The sequence below is a fragment of the Haemaphysalis longicornis genome, unplaced genomic scaffold, assembly GCF_048455015.1.
Source record: "Haemaphysalis longicornis isolate Haplotype H1 unplaced genomic scaffold, Haemaphysalis longicornis Haplotype H1 scaffold_1, whole genome shotgun sequence".
NCBI classification, from domain to species: Eukaryota; Metazoa; Arthropoda; class Arachnida; order Ixodida; family Ixodidae; genus Haemaphysalis; species Haemaphysalis longicornis.
The window spans coordinates 314,125,625-314,139,699 of NW_027526203.1; the positions used below are offsets into that span (position 1 = coordinate 314,125,625).

A 14,075-nucleotide genomic window follows, 5' to 3' on the forward strand; every position below is an offset into this window, starting at 1 on the left:
CTGACCTGCACTTGTCTTAGCCAGAGAATTAGAATAAAAATAAAGAAAAAAAGCCCAATTGCAGTCATCTCCAGCTGGAATGACAACAGCTATCGCACTTGCTCCTTATAAGTGCACATCTAGAAGAGCGAAGGTTGCATTTAAGCATAGATTTGTGGCTCCGTTCACTTCTGATCTTTCTGCTGTCATAGGATTCTCTCACTCGCTGCCGTTCGCGACTCATTTCGTAACGTGCAATCCTTGACTGCACTTTTGTTTCTTGCTAAAATGCCAGTCTCCAAGGTGGGACGTGGCCTTAGTGTGGTTTGTTCACATTAGGCTTGTTGCAGTTGACTTGTTCTAAATCGGTGGTGTTTGCAGGTTTAATGTTAGAGTAAAATGTACGGCCAGATCGTCCCACGTTTTTTTAAATCGGTCCTCTATTTCTACTCCATTCTTACACAGAGCAAGAGAGGAAGCATCCGAACTAGCTGTCTCCTTTATAGACACCTGTAAAACATCTCTTACCGGACTTTTACCACCATGGCAGCTCTGCCCTGTGTCGTGCTACTTGACGTTTACGAAAATTGATAAGAACCAAGGGCCAACAACTGCAATTCCTCAGCACTTGTTGTTTCTGTGGGAGAAATACAATTTTGCAGAGCTTTTTAGTGGTGCATCAAAAACTGCTTTTACCGTGGCGTGTTCTGTGCACGGACCCGACTTTAGTTTAAGCCTGTGAAATTCAAAAGCAGCAGCTTTACGTCGGAATCTTGCAGAATTTTTCGTTTTCTATATCAGATAGTCCAGCATGAAATTCCCAATTCTATCATTTTCTCAGACTCTCTGAGCATTGTACGTGCATTATCATCCAAGAAACCTTGTAGAAACCATGTTCCTAATGTAGTGTAGAAAACCATTGTGTCAGCATATGCGTTAAATCTCAAAGTGACCGTGTGCTGGGTTCCAGGCCATTTTGGGCTTGCCGGAAATGAGACTGCGAATCAAATGGCTGCTGCTGCTGCACTTGCGAATACAGTGGACATAACAACAGTACCCTTCACCGATTTCAAGCCACACATCAGACAACACCTTCGTAAAATGTGGCAAGCAGACTGGAGTCAACAAAACACAAACTGCACATAGTAAAACCACACTTGGGACGATACACAACTGATCCTCACAAGACGCACGGAAGTTATTGGCTAGGCCATGGATAGGCCATGCACATGTGACACTCGCACCTGCTCACTGGATCCTCAAGACCTCTGTGTAGCAGGGGTGGAGAGGGCCTATCCGTTGTTCACATCATACTTGCATGTAAGGCACTTGACAAAACACAACGCAGGCATTTCTTTTAACTGTACTGATATGTTCCACTACACCCATCACTCATTTTAGGTGATGATCCTATCGTTTCTAGTAAGCAGGTTTTTAAAATTCTAACAGCTCAAGTTAAAGCTCCTTTCATATCACCCATAGTTATCCTGGCCTTATACACCAGTCATCTCATCCTTCAAACCATTCATTTTTTATTCCCCGATTTTTGTAGTTACACATAACACAAATCTTATCTATTTTTGTTTTGGGGCTCTGTGCCCCTAGCTGGCTTTGCGCCATAAAACACAGTTATTATTAGAAGTGGTGGGATTTAGCGCCTAGATTTTTTTATTTAGTAGTGCCCTTCGATAACACTAAAGTGTGTGAAATTGAGAGGACTGGTGGAAACTCCCGGCAATTTTGTTCTGACAATTTGTGTCCTTTCAAATACAGCAGCAGATGCAAAAAATGTTATATTCGGAACAACAAATTGATCCAATCACACCAACAGTATGCTTCTTTTCTTTCAAAGATGGCATGCTAAAACATTGCAAGGCCCTCCTCATGATGCAAAAAAATTAATTCACTTCTGAAGTTTAGGAAGTCATTGATTGCAGCGCAAATATGTCATGGAAGTTTTAGCCACAGCTTGGCCACAACTGAAGCTTTCTGCATCAAGAAATTTGGTGAACTTCTTGGCCCAAACTTCTCACGTTTTTCACGTTAGCATCTATATTTCAAAGAATGTAGATTATCCAAGTACAATAATTAAAAATTAACGCCTGTCATGTCGCTCGCCTCCTTTTCTATGCGTGCTAGTCAGATGAGGTATGGACCGATAGCCCAGCAATGTGTTGACCTTCTAAATATTGTGCATACAGTAATCCCTCTTCTTTCTTGTCTGTGCGGCATGTGTTCCATTGTATTCTCTAAAAACTTGCTTAGACTACATCAATAATGTTTTTACTTTTACGTGTCGTTTTAACGTGTTTTGGTGTCTGCTTCAAAAACTGTTAAAACTGCTCCGGACGAGCATTTTTCCTGCTTCGAGACCTGTTCTAAAATGGGAAATGCCACTTCCATATCTGAATGGAGCATAAATAGGGCTAGCTTAAGGAAAACATGGGACTCTTACTTGTCTTTGGCACATTTTTAATGACAAGTTTTAAGTTGACGTGCATCGGCGAATCACTATGCCAACGTAGCGAGTTTCTTGTATTCAATGAAAACTTTTCTATTATCTAAAAAAAAAATACTGAAAGGGGCCTGTTGTTTACATACGCTTAGATGCGAGTGATGTACTTGAGAATTGTACACGATAGACCTGCGAACGGTCAGGCGGCCATTGTTTTAGAACAGTACTATATGAATGGTGTTCATGTGGTCTGTTCAAGCGCTCTTGCTTCTTATTGGTTGTGTATTACACAGAGTTGACACCCCTGCAGATGTGAGCTAGGTAGATGCAAAGGCATGTCCTAGCAGCGAAGCCACCCACCATTCTTCAGGCAATATGAGTGGTTTGGGCAAGGCTCTTGCGGCTGCTTGGATTTTTTTTTTTGTTTTGTTTTTGACAGTTCAGATCATTAGGTGAGATGAAATGCAAATGATCATTCAAACTAAACTTTGTGCCAAAGATTGTTCAAGATTCAAAGATTGTGCCAAAGCAGAAATGCTGCTACATGCTGCACCAAATAGCCCTTTCTGACCATAACTGAAACGCAACTGTGCTGAATTCGCACTTGAGAAAGCAAGGGGGAAAAAAAAATACACCCATGAAGGTGGGCGTGCTTAGCAAGCCCAAATAAAAAGGAAACACAAGTGAGCTCTCGCATAACACTAAACACTTATATGTATTGGAATATTCAATATGTGTCATCCTGTGTTATTGCTAAGTCCAGGCTTTCATACCGGGCTCCCCACAAAGCTTGTCTTTACGCACCACGCATTGTGTATGTACAAAGCTACGGGGCGGAACTCCGAGTTGTGTCCACTTCAGTTGGTATGTACTTCTGGTGGCAGGGCCTCTGACGTGCACCGAAAGTATTGCTTGTTTCGCATTACTTCCTGTCGTCTGCCTTCAGCCAATCAGGGCCCGCTCGAAACGGGCGCTTCGAAAAGGACCAAACTTGGAGTTCCACCCACGAGTTGTTGATAGTAACAAAGGAGCATGTGTCCACCAATGCACAGAGCAACAAACCACTATAGTCAGATGCTCATCTTTACAGCTGGAAGATCAGTGCTTGCCTTTCATCTTTTCTGCAGTACGTGTGAAATTTACTACTGTGCCTGGCAACATGTTGTGCGTGGCGGTCCTGGGTTTCAGTTTTTGTTTCACAGTGTCGTCTCTTAAGTAGTAGTGCTCAAAAATTTCCACTTTCTTTGCAGTACCAATGAAAAAAAAAGTCACCAGAAGTCTATTTACTTGTTGCGGGGCATGTCTGAGGAGGCAAATTTTTCTTGAATTAGTGCATAGTTTTCACATGCTGGCTTGTCTTGTTGCCAGCATAATGGGCTATGGAAGCAGGTTTTTCTTTTGTTGTTGTTGCTTAGGGGCACTGTGCTCACATATTGATTTGGTTGTTACTTTGCAGCAAATTGTGCAGGATGTGGTATCTGGAATGGGAGAAATTGGCCGCAATGCAACTGTCATGTCAAGGACGTCGGTAAGTGGGTCTATGTTGTCTCTTTTCCCTGTCGAAAGGTGTGTCTGTGTGCACTGCTCATTGCAATTCTCCACTCGCGTAATAGTCTAACCGAAATCTCCAGATCTTTTTTATTCTAACCACTACGGCTGTAAAGGCCTGCATAAAACCTGCCTCTGTGATTGTGGTTCATTGGGCCTTGTTAAAGCATCAACAGAGGCTTACAGTGCTTTTTTTTAATATGCTTTTAAGAAACCAGAATAGTGCAGAACCAAGCACACTGTGTGGGATTTCAATCCTTTTCCTGCAGCATGACCATGTATACTGTGTGACTGAATGTGTTATCATGAAACCTATTCCACTTGGTGTGATGGCAAATGGTTGTGGTTAGGCTTTAAAAGTGCCAGTCCTTTTTTTTTTTTTTTTTTTTTTCCCCTGCTGCTGGTCATTGTTCAGCTCCCCGTGCAAAATTGTAGTCAGAGTAGAGTGTTGCTAAATTTCCTGCATGTGAAGTGACATTGCAACAGTGATATCAGAAGAGGTGGTTCGTTACAGGGTTTAAAAAAGCTTGAAACGAGTCCTATTTGATGCCACCACTGCTCACCAGTACAGAGCTGGGTGGCACATCAAGCACAAGACCACTGCCTTGATCACCCCATTAAAAGCGTTTGTTGCTCTATGAATGTTTCGCACGTGCTAACAACTAATCCGTTAGCTGGAGACGGCCTGCAGCTTGCACTGTCATCATGCCCTCAGGCATGATGACAGTGCAAGGGTGGAGGGGTGGAACAGCTGCGCCATTGGCAGTGCTGCGCCATCAGGCAGTGCAGGGGTGGAACAGCTGCGCCATTGAGCACCCAACTTGTTTACCTGAGCCATCCTGCGCCAAAGTGCCCTGTTGCGCCAAACTCTTTTATCAGTGCCGTCCATACACCGCAGCGCCTGAATTGAGCCACGAGATACGACCGCCATGATGCCCAGCGCCTGAAAACTTGGCTGAAACATTGTGTTTTTGGTTTCATCAGGGCAGGGGGTTATGGTTTCGGTTTCACCAAGGCTATGAGCAGCTATGGAAGTTGGCTTTGGCTTAGCCGTAAGGCCGCAGGCACTGCGCGCCTTCTCTTCCTCCTCATTGAGTTTGTGTGTTGCATTTGCACGGTTGTGTTTGCCGGTGTCGGCCGCTGTGCCACAATCAATGAAAAATTACCAAAAGTAAAATGTTTTTTTTTTGTCTCATCACAAACAAATAGGATAATACTATTCGCATGAAAGGTTGTAGTTTAGTGGAGGTAAACATCAATTTAGTCGCCCATTTTTGGCGATCTATAGCTTTGCTGCACGCAACTTTCCGTAGCTGCATGTATTGAACAAACAGGGTATTGTACGCTTTGCCCTCGTTTTATAATTCGGTTCGCTTTTGTTGTGAGGTAATTACTCATTTTCTCCTGTGAACTTTGGGGTTAGCTCTGCTTAGTGGAGGTTGGTCCAACATTAATCGTGCCTTCTGACACGCTCTATAAAAAAAGCGTGTCAGAAGGCAAGTTGCATAGTCTACGGCGTAAATTTGTCGACTCTCGCAACCCGGTGACGGGCGAAGACTAAGCTATGTTCAGCTTCGTATGCACTGAAACCGCTGTTCGATATGAAAAATGCAACCCAACACCTTGTTTTACGGAATGCCGCAGGGAGTTCACATAAACACTGCCATTTACCGGACACAAAGCAAGGCCTGTTATCTGATCTTTTGACTCTGCGTTTGACCTTTGAACGGTAATGACGCGGTGCGCTCGCTGGGGCCAAAGGTAGATAGTAACTCCGCATTTTGTAAACCTCCACATATAGTACAAAAAAAGTGCGTTCCTGGTTCGGAGTAGGTTCCAGTGCACGATAGAACGCCTGATATAGTAGATAGATAAAACGCAATTGGCAGGGGACTTGCACAGCGGCCCGTAGGGAGATTAGGGATGCACCATGATGTCCTGAAATGGTGTTACATGTGCTCCAAATGGCATTTCTGGCTGCACCAAACCTGCTCCAGAGGGCCTTTCTGGTTGCTCCAAGCCTGCTACAAAAGGAATTTTTGCCTGCTCCCCGGACTGCTCCCAAACCCATGTGCCCTCCTGTTCCACCCCTGGCAGTGTCATCCAAACCTCGAGTGGAAATCATTCGATGTTCTACTAGTACTGATAAATAGTAGCTGTAAGGCTGATCAGCTCTGTTGTGGTTAGAGCACAATGGTTCTTTGTTCCTGGAAGGGGTAACAGTAAAATTCAGACTTTCTTTGCATCCAGATTTTTTTGTGCGTGTGTGTGCGTGCACGCTCTAATTAGTCAGAGCTACTTTCTTCCCCTGCAATATTAAGTGGTGGGAATGTAACAAGTGCTTATATCAAGTTACTTATTGTGTGTGCTGTATTCATGAAAAGGTGACCTAGCGGTGCTCAAACCACGAATCCAGGACGGGAGGAAAATGTTTGGTTGACGCCTTAACTACATTTTTATTCTGCTTCTGTTGAAGTTCAAATGTGGGGAGCGTTGGTCAGCACTAATGCAACTTTGTCATGTTACAGTCTGGCTAGCAGTTCTTGGCAGACATTGTTTTCTTAACAAGGAACTCTTCAAAAACATTTTGGAATGCTGTCAATGCAGTCAGTGAAATTTATTAACCTAGCTGTGTTGACTCAGTTTAGTCTGCATGAAATATTTCTGTATAAAGGATGTAAGCACCATGATGAGAACCTTGTTAAATAAAATCTATCGATGAAAAATATTTCTCACCATTTCACTTTTAAGAAGTAATACGCTGTTAAAGGAGCCATGAAGACAAAATGCAAGTTTGTGTTATTCGAAAGATTTTGTGTTTTGTAGTGCCCCCAGTGCTTGTTCGAATGCAAACGCTGCTTTATTCACTGAGAAATTAATCAATTTTTGTTAAAATTTTGATTTTCCCGCTAAATCATGGGTTTTCGTAGCTGCAATGACATCACAGACTGCTCTGCAGCCTAGGATCCCTTGATTCACGTGTCCGCTGTACAGAGTAGAGACACGTACACGCTGGGGCCGCCATTTTGGATCGCTCGCTCGCTGCCGAAGCAAGTCATTGTATCAAAATCGCGCTAAACGTATTGCCGCAACGCGGTTAACTGGCGAAGTTTGAATCAGCATATCTGTTTCGTATTGCTGGTTCGCGTCGGAAACAAAACGAACAACGCGCTGAGCACGTTGACCCAATCGCAGCGACACGGGACCGTTCAAAGGGTGTCTCCACCCTGTACGGCAGAGTTGGTATCGAGGTATTCGCGCGTTTACGTTAGTGAACCTAGATGGCGCCACCATACCGTGGCGTGTCGTTTTCTGCCTTTTTTTTTTCGTTCTGGGAGAAATTCGTTTCGTGAAACATGCTGCTCGCTCGACAAATATGTTCACGTAAGACACCGTCGCGTCAATCAATCGGCCAGTGTCGTCTGAGACAACCCCAAAGCCCCGCAGTCCTGTGCAGCTAAACAAGAATAGTGCGCGCAGTACCAACAACAGCAGTACGCAGCGGTACTTCTATGTTTACATGTGCTTTCGTAACTTACACTTAGCACCATTCTTACGGTTTTAAAAAGAATGTGCCCTAAATTTAAGGCAAATAGCTCGTTCGGCAGGCTTATACTCTGCCTAATTTTCGTTTGCTTTTTACCGCCCTCCGCCAATCGCAGAGCTGTCTCGTGTGACATCATAGGTTCTATTGCGGGAAATGAGCTAGTGGGTCGCACGGCCATTCCCTTTTTTCCTAATTATGTGGCTTATTTGAGCGAAGTTTATGTTAAAAGTGGTGTCAGTATGATTCTAACGAGGCAATCTTTTGAATGAACCAAACTTGTGTTTTCTCTTCATGGCTCCTTTAACCCTTTCCCTACAGTAGACTTGCTGAGCTCGTCCACACGGGTTGTACTGCTCCCACTGAAAATGAGCTACGCTCGTCTAGCTAAAACAAGTGCTTGCGCGTTACTGCAGTCAAGCTACCCCGAATTATGTTGGTTCATTTTGAACCAGTTTTATTCATTGTACACTTTTTTGGGACCATCGTTTGACAAGTTGACGACTGGAGATGTTGGCGTCTCCTGTCGCTTGGTGACAGGAGATGCCAACAGCCCGAGCCCCTAAGGTGCTTCGCCCCTAAAGATCTGTTGAACCCTTTCGCTCCCGTTGACGAGTTTAGTCGTCATTAGAATTTGTACCAAAATGACAGACCACGAGTATAGTCGTCATCAGTCATGACTACTATATTTTTCATCGGTTATTTTGGAGCCTTAACGGCGGTTTTTTGCAAGACACCGCGTAGGCTGTGTGGTGAAGCCATCTTCGAGCAATCTTTTTTACACAAAGAAATAAAGCAATTTATGTCATTCAAATAATGGTGCCGTGTGAAGCCGTCTTAGAGCAGTCTTTTTACACAATTAGAGAAATAAAGGAACGTTATGTTATCGAAATAATCGTGCCATTTTTTTTTTCAGAAAAAAAAAATCTACAATGTACCGAAAAAAATTTTTCGGTAAATTTGGTACTTTTTTTTCACGGTATAGAAAGGGTTAATCAAAGTGGGCATCTCTGCAACAAATGTTGAGTGGGTATTTTACTCTTAATTTCTCTTTCCCATTTTTTTCTTTCATTAATCAAGAGTTGGTCAAGCCTGTAGCAATTTACTTGTAAAACTGCACAAAAAATGTAACTGTTGAAGAGGGCACACAGGACAGTGCAAAGGATGGCTTACTTTGTCGCACGGTCTTTTTCTTTAATAGTGTCTCGTATCGGTGAGTGGTTTTTATCAATTTTTGGTTGTTACACTTGCACGTTCCTCATCGTAACTTTGCAGGAGGATGGCTCCTCAGTGGATGTGCACATCAACCTGGGTCAAGTCCCCATGCAGAGTGAAGCCCAGTTGCGCCTCAACCAGGCGCAGACAATGGTGCAGAAGGCAACTCGCGTGATTGCTGCTCTCGAGGTAAACGGCTGCTTTTGACATGCGTACAGTGTCACTGAGGCAGAGGTGGTGGCATGGCTGCACTGCAGGGATTATGGCCACGGTCGTACCTTGATATAATGAAGGCCTACTTGTATGTGAAAGCTTTAATTGCAGATTTTCGAAGCCAAATAAATAACCACATTATGTTACAAGGAGTAAGAAAGAACACAACTGGGAGTTGTAACATATTAACGAAATTTCCCAAGGCGCTCTGGCAACATCAATGCTATCAAAAGCACCAGCTGCTTTTTATGTGTATATATATATGTGTGTGTGTGTGTGTATATGGAAAGCGTAATGGAATAGATGCAGAACAGTGCTGCTGTGCAACAAGTCTAGTGGTTCCAACTCTCAAGACCCTGTGACCACTAAAAGGCCTGCACCGCAAAAAACTCTTTACACATATAAAATGTGCCACGCACACAGCGGACATGCCGGTGTAGCTGCGGGAACCACAACCATACCATCCATGTAAATTCGTGGCACACCAAGCGGTTCCAACATTGTTCTGGTTGTGATCGTGAACTGATGGGGGTTGCTTATGGCTCGTCCCCATTGGAACAGTACTGTTGAACCTTGTTATACGAGGCATGGATGTGAGAGACTATCGGATATGAGACACTTTCACCTTTCATGGATGACTGTACTATCTTGCTTGTAACAGACTTTTTAACTTTTGATGTGGTGCCAGCAGTTACTAACTCAGTAGTAGCATCCGTTGTGGAATCAAAAAAGGGACGGCAGGCACCTGCAGTCACTATTTATTATAACTTCAGCAAACACACAGCTGTTCAGTCAGCTATGAAACGACGAGAAGCCCTGCCAATGGAAATGCAACGTGCAGAAGTGGTTAAACGGCCCCTATTGCGCCAAACTCGTTTACCTGCGTGATTCTGCGCCAAACCTCCCCTATTGCCCTAACTCGTTTCTCAGCGCCGTCCTGCGCTGCAGAGCCGAAATTGAGCTGTGAGATATGACCGCCACGATGCCCCGTGCCCAAAAACGTGGCTGAAACATGGTGTTTTTGGTTTCAATGTGGTTATGGTTTTGGTTTAATCAATGCTATGAGCAGCTATGGAAGTTTGCATTTGCTTAGCTGTAAGGCTGCAGGCGCTACGCGCCCTCTGCACCTTTTCTTTGGATTTATTTGGGCTGCATTTGCACGGTTGTGTTTGAGTGAAATGTCACATAACAAACAGATAGAAAACAAAATAATATTTGCCTGAAAGGTCGTAGTTTATTCAAGGTGAGCTGCAATTTAGTCGACCATTTTTGACGCGCATAGCTGCATGTATTGAACAAACGGGGTCTTGGGACGCTTTGCCATCGTTTTTGAATTCGGTTTGCCTTTGTTGTGATGTAATTACAGTTAAACCTGGATATAACAAAGCTGACAAATTCTCGGAAAATTTCGCTATAAGGAGGTTTTCGTTGTATGCAGTTCTGGTATAAAAATTCGGGGAAAAAATGCACAAATGAAACAAAAGTATAACTGGAGGTCGGCATTACCTAGAACATTTATTTGGCGGAAAAAAACTGAGTTATTTTGCTCTGCTGCTTGTTCATGAGGGACGGCAGCACGGAACGCTCGCATGAGATTAACGCACACAACGCTGCCCCGCCATCGTCCAGCGATCCCGTGACGCGGCGCAAAACGTCAATCGCATCTAACTTCCTCCGCAGACGGCAAGTCACGTGATCCCTCGACTTCCGAAGGTCCGTCCTCGTCATCTTGATCTCGAACACTTTCGACGTGCGCCTCATCGGACATTTCTTCCGTCGTGACGGCGCAGTCGTCGGCATGCAGAAAGTCGCACAGCTGCACGTCGCCCGGCACTGCTCCGTTTGCGCGCAGTGACACCCAAGCTTCGGCGAGATCGGGCGGGCTTGAAGACTCCTCCTCTCCAGTTTCCGGACATTCCTCGGCTGTTTCAACCTCTTTTGTTATCCGGGCCTTTCTGAAGCAGTTCAAGACCACGTCCGCACTTGTCTCACGCCAGGATGCCGCAAGCATTTCAACCGCACGGAAGATGTCCACTTTGGTCTCCCGCTGGAAACGAAGGTCCAGAAGCAGCCTTTGAATTAGCCTCCGCCGGTAGGAGCACTTGACGCTGTTGATTATTCCTCTGTCGAGGGGCTGTATCAGCGACGTGCAGTTCGCGGGCATACTGCAGTTCTATGTTGGTCAGCTGGAGGTCTTCGACATGGTGCGCTGTACAGTTGTCTACGAAGAGACAAATTCTGTGTCCTTGCTTCTTCATGTCCGCGTCGAACTCCTTCAGCCAGTCGCTGAATATGTGCCGCGTCATCCATGCCTTGGCGTTTGCCACGTATGTGACAGGCATTCTGTGTGCCCCTTTGAAGCACCGCGGTCGGGCACTCTTGCCAATGACCAGCGGAACCCGCTGGTCATTGGAAAATCCGCTTGTCACTCCCGTCTGAATTTACGCACAGGAGGACAGTGAGGCGACGTTTACTTTGCTTGCCGCCGTGGCAGAGGTCTCCTTTCAGCGTAAGGGTGCGGTTTGGGAGCATCTCATAAAATAGAGCCGTCTCGTCAGCGTCGTACGTGTCGCGAGGCTCGTACCGCTCCAAAATTCCTGGCAGCTTCTGCTCAACCCAAGCAGCAGCACCCTTGCTGTCCGCAGAGGACGACTCGCCGCTTATCATCCTGCCGACGATCCCGTACCTGTTCTTGAAGCCTTGCAGCCACCCGTTGCTCGCCTTCAGATCGTCGCATCCCAAGATGCAAGCATAGTCTTTTGCCTTCTGCTGCAAAACGGCGCCGCTTATGGGGACATTCCGAGCCCTCATATCCATAAACCACGTATACACGGCCTTATCAACGTCGGCGTACGTGGACTGCTTCAGCTTCTTCTTCTTGCCGCTGGTGCCAGCCTCCACTGCACTGCGAATCGAATCTTTGGCGGTCAGAATGGTCGACAGGCTACTGGCCGGGATGCCAAATCTTGCAGCGACGTCCTTCTTCTTTTCACCTGCGGCAACGGCGTCCAAAACGGCTACCTTGTCTTCAAGAGTCAATGTCTTTCGTTTCTTTATCGAGGCACTCATCTTTACAACCGCACACTTCCTAGATGCGAGGACGCAAGAGCCGACTCGCACGCGCGAATAAAAAAATGCCGGAGGAGTACTGATGCGCAGAAGGGAGCAAAGAACGGAAAGCGCGGAAAGCAAGTGCGGCGTGTGTTTTCTCCAGTACGCAGCCACAGAACAGAGAGAGCGCGGGACGTTCGTGAAGAGAGGAGAAAGCGGTGCCAGAGGAGGTTCGCTTGCGAAAGCTGGCCGCCTGACGCCATGCCCCCCCCCCTCCTTTTTTTTCTCCATGGAGCTTTTCTTTTAGTGTCACGTGGTGCGGGGATAGCGGATTGAAGAGGACTCCGGTAGCCGGCGCGAAAGCCTTTGAAAACCCGCGAGCACAGGTAGCACCGGTCAGGGAGCAACGGAATGCAGTTTGAAAAAAGAGGGGAGAGCGCGGCAGACGCGTTCTGCAGCCCTCTCCTCTTTCTCCGCAACCCACACCCTCTCTACTGAAAGGGTGTTAGTTGCGCCGGCGCCGGTGGCACCACGGCACCCCGCGGGAGCTCAGCAGCGAGACCGTTGCCGCGGCTTGTGCGCGCCGTGCGATCACATCGTTCCGCGCTGTCGGCGCCGGGGCAGCCGCGCAGCAGATGAATGCGGCTGTCCATCACGCTAAAAAAAAAAAAAAAAAATGGTGCAAAATGGCGAGGTATTTGGCGGAAAAATTCGTTATTTCCAGGGTGCCCGCCGCTGCTAGTTTGTTACATAGAGGTCAGAAATACACATGCTTCTATGCAGTAGCGCCGGGGAATATCAAAACTTCGTAATAAAGAGGAATTCGTTGTATGGAGGTTCGTTATACGCAGGTTTAACTGTACAATTTTGGCCTGTGGGCTTTGAGGTTAGCTTTGGTTATGTGTAGGATGGGTCAGCATTAACCCTTTGAGGGTCGAATTTTTTTGAAAAAAACTTTCCCTGGTGGTCAAATTACAGGGTTCGCACAGGTCCTTGAAAACCTTGAAAACCCTTGTATTTAGAAGTGTCAATTCAAGGCCTGGAAAGTCCTGGAATTTTTAAATGGTCCTTGAAAACCCTTGATTTTTCCGGAGAGAATCAATGGCCCTGTCTTTTCACAAGAATTAAAAGTGTTTCTCGTGGATTTTAGGTGCTAACAAATGTAAAGAAACATCGTAACAATCAAGTTTCAGTGTATTGCGTGAAATTACAAGTTTGGTGGGAGCAGACACTTGTCAATCCAATCCATGTCACGATACAATCCAGTGAAAGCCAGCTTCTGTTCTCTATCGTGCATCTTCCATATAGTCTGTGGACACATGCTCCTTGCATGTTTCCTGTGCCTCATACGCTCCATCTGTGTTTGCTTTTTCGTGCAAATGGTGGACGTGTTCATTGTTCATCCTGCCTTGCAGCAACACTTGCGGATTTAATTTTAGCTGATACTTTTGCTGACAAAGGAGGAGAGGCAGGCAACATTAACTAAGTTTTAAAATCAAACAGCCTCAGCAAACACAAAGGAAAAAAGAAAAACCTCTAAATACCAGCCATGAAATAAAAAATACAGCTGGGGAAGCATTTACAAACCCGTTAGCAACTATCTAATTGTGCACTAATGTGCTTAGGTATTGTGCAATAAAAAACTTTTGCATTGTGTTGGAAAAGTTATAAATAATCCCATATAAAACGTTAGATGGGGACCTTGAAAATGTGTTTTCTGGTCCTTGAAAGTCCTTGAAAACCCTTGAATTTTTGCTTTTCAAGCCTGTACGAACCCTGAATTAGTTTATTGCGGATTTGGAATGTACAAAATGTTTAAAGTCTAGATTAAATGGTAAAAAAGTATCAGGAACAGTATTTTGGGGTCAGCATCACTTAGAACTGAAAAATGTTCAATAGTATTTCAGTGTGGTGTTCCTTCAAACACGGGTCTACGCACAGTGCCTTATCGCAGTCTGCACGCATAAAGCGCGTGTCTGAAAATAAGCTGTCTTCTTCCAAAGAAAGACTGTCTTCTAATTCAGACTTGGTGAAAGGAGCAAACTCAGAGTCAGAAGAGTCATTGCAGTC

The 14,075-nt window shown here is 45.4% G+C and overlaps 1 protein-coding gene across 5 annotated transcripts in view; it reads left to right on the forward strand.

Moving 5' to 3' along the window:
* The window catches only part of LOC144150472 (large proline-rich protein BAG6), a 117,915-nt gene that overhangs the window by 13,608 nt on the left and 90,232 nt on the right, over positions 1-14,075 (forward strand). For all 5 annotated transcript variants that reach the window (XM_077682155.1, XM_077682156.1, XM_077682157.1 and 2 more), the window contains exons 6-7: positions 3,891-3,962; positions 8,802-8,930. In XM_077682155.1, the coding sequence (XP_077538281.1) occupies positions 3,891-3,962; positions 8,802-8,930 (201 nt within the window). The remainder of the gene's footprint in view (positions 1-3,890; positions 3,963-8,801; positions 8,931-14,075) is intronic.